The sequence below is a fragment of the Schistocerca gregaria genome, chromosome 7 (genome assembly GCF_023897955.1).
Source record: "Schistocerca gregaria isolate iqSchGreg1 chromosome 7, iqSchGreg1.2, whole genome shotgun sequence".
NCBI classification, from domain to species: Eukaryota; Metazoa; Arthropoda; class Insecta; order Orthoptera; family Acrididae; genus Schistocerca; species Schistocerca gregaria.
In genome coordinates, this window is record NC_064926.1 from 405,167,600 (window position 1) to 405,183,500 (window position 15,901).

The 15,901-nt window shown below is 40.5% G+C and overlaps 1 protein-coding gene across 3 annotated transcripts in view; it reads right to left on the bottom strand.

Moving 5' to 3' along the window:
• Nucleotides 1-15,901, bottom strand: part of LOC126281316 (3'-5' RNA helicase YTHDC2-like) — a 261,983-nt gene that overhangs the window by 222,714 nt on the left and 23,368 nt on the right. For all 3 annotated transcript variants that reach the window (XM_049980161.1, XM_049980163.1, XM_049980164.1), the window contains exons 2-3: nucleotides 11,815-11,905; nucleotides 9,757-9,947 (exon numbers count right to left, since the gene is read on the bottom strand). In XM_049980161.1, the coding sequence (XP_049836118.1) occupies nucleotides 9,757-9,947; nucleotides 11,815-11,905 (282 nt within the window). The remainder of the gene's footprint in view (nucleotides 1-9,756; nucleotides 9,948-11,814; nucleotides 11,906-15,901) is intronic.

The following is a 15,901-nucleotide window of genomic DNA, read 5'->3' on the forward strand; positions in this document are numbered from 1 at the left end:
AAGCAAAAAAATACAAAATTTCAAAATATGTCCGACAGATGGCGCTTCATCTGATTAGAATAGCAATAATTAGCATAACAAAGTAAGACAAAGCAAAGACGATGTTCTTTACAGGAAATGCTCAATATGTCCACCATCATTCCTCAACAATACCTGTAGTCGAGGAATAATGTTGTGAACAGCACCGTAAAGCATGTCCAGAGTAATGGTGAGGCATTGGCATTGGATGTTGTCTTCTGCATCCCTAGACATGCCGGTCGATCACGATACACTTGTGACTTCAGGTAACCCCAAAGCCAATAATCACACGGATTGAGGTCTGGGGACCTGGGAGGCCAAGCATGACAAAAGTGGCGGCTGAGCAAACAATCATCACCAAATGACACGCGCAAGAGATCTTTCATGTGTCCAGCATTATGGGGTGGAGTGCCATCCTGCATAAACATCATACATTCCAGCAGGTGTTTATCAGCCAGGCTGGGGATGTAGCGATTCTGTAACATATCGATGTACCTCTCACCCGTCACGGTAGCAGTTACAAAACCAGAATCGCGCATTTCCTCGAAGAAAAAAAGGCCCGGCAACGGTAGATGTGGTAAATCCAACCCATATCATGACTTTCTTGTCATGCAATGGAGTTTACACGACAGTTCTAGGATTTTCAGTAGCCCAAATTCTGCAGTTGTGGGCGTTGACAGACCCTCAGAGCGTGAAACGAGCTTCGGTGGTCCACAACACGTTACTCACCCAATCGTCATCTTACGCCATCTTGTGAAACGCTCACACCGCAAATGCCCTCCGCTTCACTAAATCGCCAGGTAATAGTTCACGATGCTGATGGATTTTGTATGAATAGCATAGGAGAGTATACCTAAGTGCCAAATAAACAGTAGTGTATGAAATTCAGGTGTGACATGCGACTGCACGAGCGCTGACTTCCCCGTGCATAGACGAATCCACTACAGTCTCCATTTCTTCCTGAACTGTATAAGCAGCATTACGCCTTGTGCTTGGTCAGCAACTACGGGGTCTATCATCTAAACAACCTGTGGCTTCAAACTTCAAAATCATTCTCGCCACAGCTGCATTTGTCAACAGACCTTTACCCGTTCGAATCCCCTTCCTAAGGCGATAGGATCGTAACGCTGAACTAGCACATTCCCCATTCTGATAATACAGCTTCACTACAAGCGCCTTTTCAGGTAATGTCAACATGCTGCGACTGCTGGCGCATCTGATTCTCTCTCTCATTACAGCTCCTTTAATACACCATTATCATGCGCAGTCACTGACGTTTTGCTGTCCAGCGCCATCTGTTGGACATTTTGTGAACTTTTTTTCCCCCTAGTAAAACCCCATGTCATTCCAAGAATGTGTGTCAATTTTGACCTCTCTATCTGCATTATACTGTGGTTTATTAAGTTTTCAAATTTATACTGACTTTTTGATCACCCGGTATATATCCACATTGTCTGCTACACTGAACTGGCAGCACAGACATTAAGATGCATGAAAAACCTGCTTTTTCTTAGAATGGAATGCAAACTATCCAAACTATATTCATCCCATATTTCATAATGAGAGCAGTTAGCAACTTCCAACAAACTTCAAGCATAATTTCAAACCTTCTCTAATCTTTTTCTGCCTTAAGTTCTTAACGTCAAATATTTAACACATTAACTCATCTTTAAAATAATCAGATGTTTGAGGCTGTTTTACACATGGGAGTTCGATTCTTTAAGGAATCAGACATTTATTGGTACTACAGAAGATGTGACGGGAATGACATGCTGTTTGAGCTGAATTTGGAAGATGGTTCTGGTGTTCATAAGTTCATTAGAATATAGCCATCTGATTTAAAAATTCTAATGAATATCATAGAGCTAGTGTTTGAATGAAGGACATAAATTTCAGAAAAGCAATTCCTGGGAAGCAAAGACTTGTTGTTACTCATTTGCTTTTGGCTATCAAAGACTTGCATATTTATTTCAAAGCTAGCCATACTTCAAATAGTTCCTGCAGTTTGTGAAGTAGGACAGGGCTAAACAAACCACAGCACTGCACAATGGTATTTAGCAGTAGCAGACCAAAACCGATGTTACTTTGATCTGTATGGAAGCAGCTGTGGAGCACTGCTGTGTGTTCGCAACATGTTGCCAACATCACTAGTTCAGCACTACCCATGAACAAAGTTGTGAATGTTGTTGCAGCATGTTTCAAACTCACTGTAAATGTTCCTTTATACTAGCAAAATGAGTGCTACATGTCACAAGATCTCAGCCAGGCAAATTTATAGCCTACACTCCCATTGATATCCTCTTCCTGATGGCCATCTAGCAATTTGAAATTATTCATATTGTTTACAAACATACACCTCTATTTATTTTGTAAAACTTGTGCTGTAGATCCACTAAGACTGTTCAGTTTTCTTTTGGTGTCATGAAAATGATCTGTGTTTGACAGAAGAATCCGTCTCTTTTCAAGTTTGTCAATTCTGCTGCAAAGGAAACAAAAGTTAGCAGATATGTATGCCAAATAATTTTTAACACTGTGTCACCTAACATTTCCTGAAGAATTCTAACTGATGTTCAATCATCTTTGACTGGTAAATTAACTATTGAGGCAAAACCATCCAAATTTTCTGCATAATACTGGACTACAACGATCCAAGTTCCCTGACGTGTTTCTACTGGGATGGGTGGCACTGGTACATTGGAATTTTTAGTCTTGAGTATGTGATTTCTTCTTGGTGATTAATGAACATTATTCACTTTAGGATATACTGCTCTAATTTCTTCACAGTCTGTGGAACCATACACCATGCACATAATATGGATTATTTTAGGATAAATAGCAATACCACCTGCTGCTACCTTATTCATATACGCTGCAGCATTGTGCAGCACCTCTTATTAACAGTACAACATCTTCAAACTTTACACTAACTGGTCACAAAATATGCATTGCTTCATTAATTAATCTTACAACAGTCATACGGTTCACAGTAGTCATTTCTTGCCTAGTTTGCAGTCATTTCTTGCCTTATCTGCAGAGAACCTTTCTTCAACATCGCTTCATCATTTTTAATGCCCAAACAATGACGTTCACAACTTTCATACCAGTTGAATCTGAAGCTTCATTTCACATAACCCAGATTTTCTCATTTTTACAGACAGAATGACTTTTTGTAGAGTTTGTTGGTAGCTCTTTGGAAGACATTTTTTCCTTAATGTTGACTTTATGAGTGTCAAAACTTGAATATTTGGAGAGAAACTTCAACAGTGGGTTATTTACATTAGAAAGAGACATGTTGGCTGACACAAGTGCTCTACATAAATCTTCAAAATAAGCTGAAAATGTTTCAGGTCCTGTAGAAGAACCTGGAACTGTATCACCAATTAGAGGTTGTTTTTTGATCAGGTGCAAAATTGCTGCAATATGTTTCTTGCTGTCTGAGTGTTGAGATGGCTGTTCAACCTTTACTAAAATTATCCTTAAATTCTGCAACACACTGCTGCAGATGATAATTTGATGTTGTTTTTACTTTAGGCATTGTAGTATTGCCTCGCACATCATAGCACCAGAAATGAACTATTTGTGAGTGAGTGGGGAGAAAGGTGAAACATGTAGTGTAATATGGTTATGGCCGAGGAAATCCACAGCTTCTTACGGGGAGTGCTACCAATAAGATGATAAACACACAGCTGAAAACTGATATCCAGAAACAGAATAATATACACTCAGCATTTAGGGCAGCAGATGTTTACAATACAATTTAATAGCTCAAAGGATTTTCCTTGTTTAAGTAACACAATACAGAAATGAAATAAACTGAATGATCTACTATATCGACAAAAACATGTAAATGCTATGTGGAAATAACTGGAAAACAAGAAGTTATGTAATAATAGAAAAAAAAATTAAAATATGTAATTTCCATAAAACAATACTTCTTTACATAAAATCCAAGCCCTAAACAAGAAGTTCACCGCAAATGAGGCTATCCGAAAACACATTTGTCAGCTTCCAAGGTATCAACAGCTGGAAATGAAATATTAATCCGAAGACAACTCCTCAGGGTGCAAGTCTAAGAACTGGAGTGCAACAGTCATCATTCCACAGTGTTTAGAAACAAAGAAGGGAGGGAAAGGATAGACGATGAAATTGATGAAGCAGTATCGATTCAATTGCGCATGGAAAATTCCAAGGAGATAAATTAAATGTATACATTCCAGCAAAATGCAATGACTAGTATAGCCCAAATTAATTGATACTCATCACATAGAAGAGGCACTGAGTCACAAACAGGCACAATGAAAAAGAATGCTAGCTATATTTAACTATTGGACTAGATCCTTCATCACACGCAGAAAACCCACTCAAATTGACATATGCATGACTCACACACATGGCCAATGTTGTCAATGGGTGCTATCACCCAAGTGGTGACTTTGACGTGAGAAGCAATCTGCTGGGGTGAGTAGTGGGGGTGCAGAAGAGGCATTGGGGAGGGGGGGGGGGGTGAGGGGAGATAGGAGGGTAGCAGGGCAAAGATGGAGAAGATACTAGTGCTGCCTGTGGAATATTGTAGGGACATGGTTGGGATAGGATAGGGTTGCTATGCTCTGATTAAAATTACTTTGTGACTGATGTTTCAGCAAGTCAAGTTGTGGTGGCCAGCCGCCACCATACAATTGTAGCTCTTTTTTGAGTGCCATGTGTTCACTGTGATGCCTGTTTTGAAGGTACCTGTAAGCACCCTGTGAAGCGTGGCCGGGTGCACACTGACAACAATTCCCCCTTGCCTGTGCAATCTGTTAATCACAAAGTAATTTTAATCGGAGTGTAGGTGCAGCATGGGGAGGCTTAGATTAATTGGTGGGAGGTAAAGGGAGGGGAGAGGAGAGGAGAGAAGTAGAGAAATTGTACTGGAGGGATAAAAGGAGTGTGTAGAACTAGAACGGAATCAAGGAAGGGGGTTGCAGGTGAGGAAAGGGACTAGTGAAAGTTGATGTTGGAGGGTGGGTTACTGTAACCACACTATAATCATAGGATTTTAAAGATTCATTGATTTAAGTGCCATTTTCAGTATTGTTGTTTCTATAAGCTGAAAAATTCATCCCTAATGAGACTGTAGTGTAAATAAGGCACGGCGAGCTCTGACGGGCTGGCAATGAAGCTCATACCGTGTCAAATTGTGGAAAGTAAAAAGTTATTTGATCAATGAAAAACTATACACAATTCTTCAATTCTTTTACATGTCAGTGAGAGAGCTTTCAAATAATTCTGTTAAAATACATAAATAGACGTTCTCTACTTCACTCCTCATGCTTATTCCATCTGTAACTACGAATAAATGCAGTATATTAGGTTGGAGCATAAGTTCATAGCATTTTTGTTTCGCAAGTTGGTATTCCAGTTACTATGGGTTTGTTTATTGATTATAATTTTTTATTTGTAGTTCACTGTTGCTATTTGAGTTTATGCATTGTCATTTTCTCATTTGGAGATAGTGACAGCAGCTGTGGGCACTAGAAAGGAGTGCCACATGGAGAAATTGAAACATTTCTGACACATTTTTCTGTTTGAGTTCAATAGATGGATGACAGCAGTGGAGACAGCCAGGAACATTTGCACTGTGTATGGGGATCATGCCAGTGAACAGAGCATAGTAAGAAAATAGTTTTCATTCATTCTCCATGCTCAGAAAGACCTTCAGGGTTTGATGAAGATTGTTTAAAGACACTAATCCACAGCGATCCACATCAGTGCACTCAAGAATTGGCAAATGTGATGAACTGTGATCATACCACCATCGTGTAACATTTGCACGCAATGGGGAAGGTTCAAAAATTGGGTGTGTGGGTACTGTATAAAAATCTGTGGGTGCCCACATGTGCATCTGTGCTTAGTCATAATCAATTGGGTTGTGAACAACACTGAGCATTCCTATCCTGTATAGTTACTGGCGAAGAGAAATGGCATCTTTATGTTAACATAAGGAACAGAAAAGAATGTTTGAGCCCAACAAAGCAGCAACTCTCCGTACAAAGACCTGCGTACATCCACAAAAGATGATGTTACACATCTCTTGGAACAGTGACAGTGTGGTGTACAATGAATTGCTTCTCCAAGGTGTAACCATCACTGCTAAGATTTATTGTGAACACCTGAGACATCTTGCTAATGCAATCCAAGAACAACGACCAGGCAGATTGTGTGAAATGACGCTAATCCACAATAATGACCACGGGCATTTTTAGGAACCCTACACACATCACGTGTCTGTGTGTGCAGGTGTGAAATCAGTTGTGAGCAAAAGGCCGACACAGCGGTTGAACTGCACCTACAAGTACTTGTCAGGGGATCCATGGAAATCACAGTGAAAGCACACAGAAGAATCGAGGAACTTTTGTGCTGTTTGTAGTCGTGATTATTGTTAGTGACAAAAGAACAATTGAGATTCTGCGTTGTGAAAAAAACTCTTATCTTGGACTTGCTGGAGGCAAGACATATTTACGCTATGTTTGTAGTAGCAACATGGTTGCAAAGCCAACTCCTTTCTAAATGGACTTAAATCTGATTCCAATGTGAGATGATACGAGTTACTTATGAGAAGCCAACATTTATATGTCAAGTGTGAATTTTGTTCTTCATGAAGCTCAAATATACCGATAGGTGTTGAAAAGTATTCTTCAAGTACCTAATTATTTCGCAAGTAGAGAGTCTTTTAAGGTTCCTGTAATTAGCATCATTCTTCAGAGAAGAAGTTTATACAGATGCCAGACACCAGCTATCCAGAGATGAAGATCAGCTGTGTACAAAAAGTATAAAACGACTCGTATTTGAGAAGTGGGAAGTTTGCACACACTCTTAGTCGTTTAAAGTGTTAGAAAGTGATTCTGCATCCACCTTATCTTGTAACCTCAGATTTTCACCTACTCCATTCTCTATATAAAAACCTTCATGGAACTTCCTTTCTGGCTGAAAATGCACTCCGAACATGACTTGACAAGTTCTTCATCTCAAAAACACATGATTTCTAAGGTTGTGGAATCAAAAAGTTAAGCCAGCACTGGGAGACTGTTGTAGATAGTGAAGGACACTATATTACTGATGACTACATTCTCTGTTAGGTGTGTCTGCTTGTGTTTTATTAAACTTATGGAAAAACATTACAAACTTATTTACCAACACAACATTTCAAATATACATATAATACATATTGTTGTGTACATAGTCCCGCGTACACAACTTTCCCACTAGAGCGCGCCCCGCTAAGCACAACATCGCAGGCGCAGCGCTCGTCTGTCTCCGCACTACAAGATGGCGCTGCCATAGAGATGGACCAAATTCTGCTTCCACCTAATCAGGTTCTGTTTAAAGTTGGTCACCGTTAATCTGCTACTCTAAGCGTGCAAGTGGCATTTCTATCGTCTGACCTAATGGCAGAAGATAAACACGCCACGATAAGACCACGAGACATATTGCTGACACTCGCCTACTTCGTTAAAGCGACAAGTCAAATAACCTGATGGTGTGTGTACTGAAGGTCTTACAGTACGCACACCACACATATATACATAACAATATTGTGAAAAGGAAAGTTGCTACTCACCATATAGCAGAGATGTCGAGTCACAGACAGGCACGACAAAAAGACTGTCACAAATATAGCTTCCGGCCAGTAACGCCTACGTCAAAATTAGACGACAAACACACACAACACACACATCACACACATGCAAACTCAACTCACACGCACTTGACTGCAGCCTCAGGCAACTGAGGCCACACTGCGAGCAGCGGCACCAGTGCATGATGAGAGTGGTGACTTGGTGGGGGTAAGGAGGAGGCTGGGACAGGGAGGGGGATGGATAGTAGGGTAGGGGTGACAGACAGTGACGTGCTGTTGGGGAGTGTGCAAGGATGAGGTGGAAAGAGGATGGGCAGCTATGTGCAATCAGGAGGTTAGATGGAGGGCAACAGGGGGGGATTGTGGAAGAGAAGAGAAGAGAAGTAAAAAGAGGGGGGGGGGGGAATTGTGGAAGAGAAGAGAAGTAAAAAGACATGGGCATGGCGGAGTAATGAGTGTGTAGTGCTGGGATGGGAACAGAGAAGGGGCTGGATGGGAGAGGACAATGAATAACTAAGGTTGAGGCCAGGAGGGTTAAGGGAACATAGGATATACTGAAGGGAAAGTTCCTACCTGCGCAATTAAGTAAAGCTGGTGGTGGGAAGGATCCATATGGCACAGGCTGTGAAGCAGTCACTGAAATGAAAGATGTTCTACTTGGCAGTGTGCTCAGCAACAGGGTGGTCCACTTGTTTCTTGGCCACAGTTTGTCAGAGGCCATTCATGTGGACAGACATCTTGTTGATTGTCATGCCCACAAAGAATGCAGCACAGTAGTTGCAGCTTAGCTTGTAGATCACATGACTGGTTTCACAGGTAGCCCTGCCTTTGATGGGCTAGGTGATGTTTGTGACTGGACTGGGGGAGGTGGTGGTGGGAGGACATGTAGGACACGTCTTGCATCTAGGTCTATTACAGGGGTATGAGCCATGACATAAAGAGTTGGGAGCAGGGTTGTAGGTTCGGTGGACAGCAGAATACCACTGTGGGGAGGCAGAGGATGGGAAGGATAGTGGGCAGGACATTTCTGTTTTCAGGGCACAGCAAGAGGAAGTCGAAACCCAGGCAGAGAATGTAATTCAGATGCTCCAGTACAGTGTGGTACTGAGTTACGAGAGGAATGCTCCTCTGTGGCATAACGGTGGGACTTTGTGAGGTGATGGGAGACTGGAAGGATAAGACATGGGAGATTTGTTTCTGTACAAGGTTGGGAGGATAATTACGGTTTGTGAAGGTTTTAGTGAGACCCTCAGTATATTTCGAGAGGGACCGCTCGTCACTGCAGATACGATGAACATGGGTGTCTAGGCTGTATGGAAGGGTCTTCTTGGTATGAAACGGGTGGCAGCTGTCAAAAGGGAGGGATTGCTGGTGGTTAGAAAGTTTGCTAAGGAGCGAGGTACTGATGTATCCATCTTTTAGGTGGTGGTCAACTTCTAGCAAGGTGGCTTGTTGGGTTAAGAAGTAAAGGTGTAGCAAACAGGGGAGAAGTTGTTGAGTTTCTGAAGGAATGTGGATAGGGTGTCCTCACCCTCTATCTCTGCAACCTTTTTTCAATTTGGACTTCTGATGCACTACACCTTCACACGAATGGACCTCAGCAGCACGTCATCATCAACTAAGAATTCTATATGGCACTTCCTTACACCGAAAGAATTATTCATCCACATCCCAGATGACATAGTAAATAAATCATCATTTATCACAAAAACTTAATTCCTCATTGCCTGGTACAATTCCTTATAGTATTCAACTGCAAACAAAGTATGAGTGAATATATAGTCACAGCTGAAAATTTGTGCCAAACCACGATTAAAACCTCCTGCTACTCACAAGCAGTTGCCTTGAACATTAGGCTAATTGAACATGCCTCCTGGTCTGACTCAAATTTTCAACATCACAGGTGTTTCCACTTGTATTTTCCAAATACATGAGTGTATGACACATGTAGATACAGAAGTTCTTGCAAACAAGAGATGTAGGTAACTTTCAGCATTACAATAAATGTTAATAACTTTCATCAAGCCAAAAGTAAAGGTGTTTTACATTAGACTGACACAGTTACTTCCAAAAAGTGGTTGGACTTTATAAAGATTGAGAAAATATGTTTTAGTACCAACCTTCAGTTGTCAAGCGATCTCTCTCTGTCAGTGGCAGCAACTCATGCCTTTCCTTGTTAGTGAGAGGATATTTGTGCAACACCATGAAGATATGCTGTCGAGAGGCTCTTCCTAACTGAAAAACAGCATCAGCCTGGACTATGCTGGAGCCTTCCCTTTTGTACACTGTCAGATACCGGTTTGCACCTTTCCTATAAATATTTAATACTTAAATACAATCCTAATCTTGCTTTACATAAAGTATGTACATTTTACTTTATACTAGGATGCCTCTACACTGAAATGGCAGGTGTGGGGCAAGAAAAGGAGAAAATTATGTTATGTATAAGTGGCTGGATTAACAAATTATAGAAGATTGTAGATTCTGTTTCCATGTAAAATTATACATATCAATGACTTGAATAGTGCATTCAAAATTCTTATTGTGATCCATTTTAGTACCCATACCCAATCCAAACGCAGTTAAATTCTCCCATTATTACAGCTAAGTTCTGATGAAATGACATTCTTTTATGCGATTATATGGAATGTGACATTTTTTTGTGAAATGCTATTGAGAAAATTGAGAGAATCGCATTTGTGGCTGACTGCAGAACAATTCTTCTAGTGCCTTGGAGAAAAGCAGCAGATGTACAATTTAAGAAAGAAGGAGGGAGAGACAGCAGGTGCCTGGGCTAAGAATGTGACTCACTGACACTGGTACTGATGAGTTTGTGCACAGCACAATGATGATGACTTGGAAGAGTGGTCTGGAAAGAAGTGACGGAACAGAGGAAGAGCAGATTAGGGCCACAGTGTAGTAGTGGCTATTCATTCAGGTTGACAGTTGACTTGGGGTCATGCCCTTATAAAATGCTGTGCAGAAATTACAGCAGAGCTGGTATATTACATGGCTGCTTTCACAGGAGGCCCTGCCTCTGATGGATTAGGATAAGCCTGTGAGAGGACTGGAGAATGATGTGCTGGATGTGTGAATTGGACATGTCTTGCACCTGGATCTTCCTTAAGGATATAACATATGAAGAAAGAGACTGGGAGTGGGGGTGACTCAGTAATGGATCAGGAAATTGCATAGGTTGTGAGGACATGGGAATATCACTTTTGGAAGGGTTAAAAGGATTATGGGTATGATGTTCCTCATTTCTGGCCAAGGTGACAAAGAGTTGAAGTGCTGGCTAATGACGTGGTTCAGTTGATCCAGCCCAGGATAATACCTGGACATGAGGGGTGCTCCTTTGCAGTTGGTTCTTGGGGGTGATGGGAAAATTAGGGATGTGTAAGAACATGGCATGAAAAATCTGTCTCCAGACAAGATATGGGGGTAGTGTCAGTCTATGATGGCCTTAGTGCCACTTTCAGTACACTATTCTTGTCATCGCGGACACATTGTCCATAGGTGGCTAGACTATTTGAGAATGATTTGCTGGTGTGAATGGGATGACAGCTGTCAAAATGCAGATATTTTTGATGGTTAGTGGCTAGATATGGGCAGAAGTATGGATGGAGCCATCCGAGAGGTGAGGCTAAAGAGGAAAAATGAAGCAAATGGGAGATGTGTTGATACTGTGGAGGAACGAGTGTCTTGGTCCTGGATGTACCTCTTGTAAATATCATCAACCAGACAAGGGGTTCAGGGTTATGGGAGGATAGGAAAGTTTCCTCTAGATGGTCCAAAAACAGATTGACATAGGAAGGTACCATGAGGATGTCCATGGCCATGAAGTTACTGCCATATATAATTGTAGCTGATGTGTAGTTCTACATCATCTGTATATTCAACTTGGTGTTATAACGTCTATTCTCCACATTGAGGAGGTACTGAGTCGCAGACACACACAATGAAAAGATTCCTACACATTTCAGCTTTTGGGCAAAAAGTCCTTCTTCAGAAATAGAAAACACAGATATATACACAACCATTACTCACATACAAATGACCAATTTCTTTGGCCATTACAGCCCGACTGTGAAGTGCAGCTGATAATAATATCTGACTTATTTACATGATGAAATGATCCCATAATACATAATCAATTTCAATACATACAGTCCACATACCCTCTGCTCTTGGATCGAAGACCTATGTCCCTTGCAAGCATATGTATGTATGCCCTTTCAATACGTGTTAATGATGATGGAAATTCAAATTCTGAAAGAAAATTTGGCACAATTTAGATTTATAACAAAAAAATCAATATATTCTTATATTTAACATGCTACACGATGACAGATGTAGAAATCAGAATATAACATGGCAATAAAGATATATTGAGTGTACATTCTCGTATATGCTAAAAGTTGAATATCCATTCAGGTATAAGCTAAAATGTATTTGTTGTCAGGTGTAATTTAGATGATTAGTACCTAGAACATGGTGGAGCAGATAGTGACAACAGTAATCACACACATGGCAGATGTCAATGCCACAAAGTGAATTTTGACACAGTTGCATCTAAAAGCAAAAACATCTGTGTCCAAAAACAAGCAAGTTTAAGTGTGAGTGTGAACATCCAATGGCACTGTTAAGAAACTGAAATTTGTGCTAAATATGTAGTGTTTTTACAATGAGGGAAATATATCAAGGCTTTTGTGGGATGGTTAGGTTGCCTAAGATAATGCCTTGATGTAGAGTGAGTAGGTTAGTTAGTTAATTATGCGTTCCAGAGATCATTTTGCATGATACATAGTAATAATGTGATATGAGTCATTCTACATTCACAATGAAAATTAATTTGTACTTATAGTTACATTCCAAACATTTCAAATTATTATTATTATTATTATTTACAAAGAGAAAAAAAGATGTACAGAAGTGAGTTAAATAGGAGTTGTCAAGGAGAAACTTTTTCAGTTTGTTATCAAATTTTACTTTGCTCTCTGTCAGACATTTTATATCACTGGGTAAGAGATTAAAATTTTATGTTGCAGCATTTCTTTTTATGCTGGAGATTCTTCCAATAAACATCTTAAAATTTCCATGTTTTTTTCCAATTATAAGCCTCCTTGACTGTTGTAGCCAACATGATTTTAATCAAATATGAGATCTCAACTGAATCATTAAACTGTAAAATGGAATCATTAAAGTGTAGCTCTGGCACAAAACTACAATGGACACAGTTGATACAGACATATGTGCCCAGTTTTCCAGACCACAAACTGTCAACTGCAACTGAGGAGCTCAGACTGCAAGGCTAGAGGGTGAGTAGTAAACCATGAGAACTATTTTAAGTCATCAGTCTTTTAACTGGCTTGATACTGTCTTCCACCTTATCCTATCTTGTGTCTCTTTTTTTCACACCCATCATCCTCTATAATCTGTTCCACATATTCTAATCCTGGTCTGTCTCTTCTATTTTTCTTCTCCACTGCTTCTTCTAGTGCAAGTTTATGTAGACCATGGTGCTGTAGCAGATATCTTAGTAACCTGATCCTTCTTCTGGTCTTATACACTTCTATTCTCACTTACTTTTCTTTGTACTTTTTCATTTCATACTTTGTCAGTCCACTTTTTAGCATTATTTGATAGCATCAAATAGCAACAGCTTCTGGTTTACTCTTCTCTAGGTTTATGATGGTCCGTGACTCATTTTCATACAATGTCGTGCTCCAGACATACACTTTCAGAAACTACATCACCATTTCTATATGAATATCTGATACTGGTAGAGCTCTTTCACAGCAGAAAGCTTTCTCCACCTGTGTCAATCCAAGACTTGTTGTCTTCCTTACTTTAGCCATAATATTTAGTTTTGCTTCCTACATGGGCGGTTTCTCTCATTTCTTCTATCATTGCGTAATTCCCAATTATTATGTCAAGCATGTCTTTATCATCCTTCTGCTACTCCTCATCACATCATTTTTGTCTTTATTTGGTTTATGCTTAAGTGTTTTGTCCATTACTTTCAACGTTTTCTAAGTCTTCCTTACATACAGGCAAACAAGCTTTCTGCCATATTGGTCCTTCTCACCAACACCAGCTTTACTGAATTGCACAGGGGGGAACTCTACCTGCAACATATTCCACGTTCCTGTAACCCTTCTGGCCTCAACCTCCATTAGTGGTTGTTCTTACCCATCCAGCCCTTCCCTGCTCCCATTCCAACACTACACAGCCCTCTATTCCACCAATATACCCAGTCTTTTTACTTCTCTCCTTTTCCGCTAACAGCCCCCCCCCCCCCCCTCTCTCTCTCCACAGTCCGCTGTCTAATCTCCCAACTGCACCTAGCTGCCCCATTCTCCACCTGGTCCCTGCATTCACACCTGCTATCCCTCCCCCCACCCAGTTGCCTGTCCCATAATGCCCTGCAGTCTGGCTCCAGCTGCCTGAGACTGTAGTCGCGTGTGTGTGTGTGTGTGTGTGTGTGTGTGTGTGTGTGAGAGAGAGAGAGAGAGAGAGAGAGAGAGAGAGAGAGAGAGAGAGAGAGAGAGAGAGAGTTGCATCTGCATAAAGTGTTTCTGTTGCGTCTTTCTGTGTTGAAGCATCGTTTTATGTTGACTAGCAACTATCCTTTTCATTATATTGTTACATTCTGTCTTGAATTTTCCACTGTTTGATTTACACTGATATTATTTCCATACGACACTATGTTGACAAATGTGAAAGTGTGCATTTCATGAAACAAAAAATGTAGTATCCTATAATTACCATTTCCACAAGTTACAGCAACAGTTGCTCAATTTGCACAAATACTTGGGTGTAACAATATGTGGGGATATTAAATGGAACAATCACATAGTCTTAGTCATAAGCAAAACAGGTGGCAGACTGGAGTCCATTTCTAGAACACTAGGGAAATGCAATTGGTCTACAAATATTACTTATAAAACTTTCTTGTGACCCATCCTCTAGGGCAGGGGTTCCTCAAATTTTCCTCTGACAGAACACTTTGAGAATCATGGCACTTTAAAGGTAAACGAAATTTTAAAAATGAGAAAAACTTGTTTTGTCCTGTGACTACTTCAATTTTAAATAAAAAATAATACAACAGAAAACTTAATAAACCTAAAAAGATAATTAGTTTCATTAAAATCACAGGGGAAAGAAAGTTATGTTACTTTTAGTTCTTCATGGAGCTGTTCCCCCCATGAACCATGGACCTTGCCGTTGGTGGGGAGGCTTGCAGGCCTCAACGATACAGATAGCCATACTGAGGTGCAACCACAACAGAGAGGTATCTGTTGAGAGGCCAGACAAATGTGTGGTTCCTGAAGAGGGGCAGCAGCCTTTTCAGTAGTTGCAGGGGTAACAGTCTGGATGATTGACTGATCTGGCCTTGTTACACTAACCAAAACAGCCTTGCTGTTATGGTACTGTCAACAGCTGAAAGCAAGGGGAAATTACAGCCGTCATTTTTCCCAAGGGCATGCAGATTTACTGTATGATTAAATAATGATGGCGTCCTCTTGGGTGAAATATTCCGGAGGTAAAATAGTCCCCCATTCGGATCTCCGGACGGGGACTACACAAGTAGACGTCGTTATCAGGAAAAAGAAAACTGGTGTTCTACGGATCGGAGCGTGGAATGTCAGATCCCTCAATCGAGCAGGTAGGTTAGAAAATTTAAAAAGGGAAATGGATAGGTTAAAGTTAGATATAGTGGGAAATAGTGAAGTTCGGTGGCAGGAGGAACAAGACTTTTGGTCATGTGAACACAGGGTTATAAACACAAAATCAAATAGGGGTAATTCAGGAGTAGGTTTAATAACAAATAGGAAAATAGGAGTGTGGGTAAGCTACTACAAACAACATAGTGAACGCATTATTGTGGCCAAGATAGATATGGAGCCCACACCTACTACAGTAGTACAAGTTTATATGCCAACTAGCTCTGCAGATGATGAAGAAATTGATGAAATGTATGATGAGATAAAAGAAATAATTCAGGTAGCGAAGGGAGACGAAAATTTAATAGTCATGGGTGACTGGAATTCGACAGTAAGAAAAGGAAGAGATGGAAACGTAGTAGATGAATATGGATTGGGGCTAAGAAATGAAAGAGGAAGCCACCTGGTAGAATTTTGCACAGAGCATAACTTAATTGTAGCTAACACTTGGTTCAGGAATCATAAAAGAAGGTTGTATGCATGGAAGAACCCTGAAGATAATAGAAGGTATCAGATAGATCATATAATGGTAAGACAG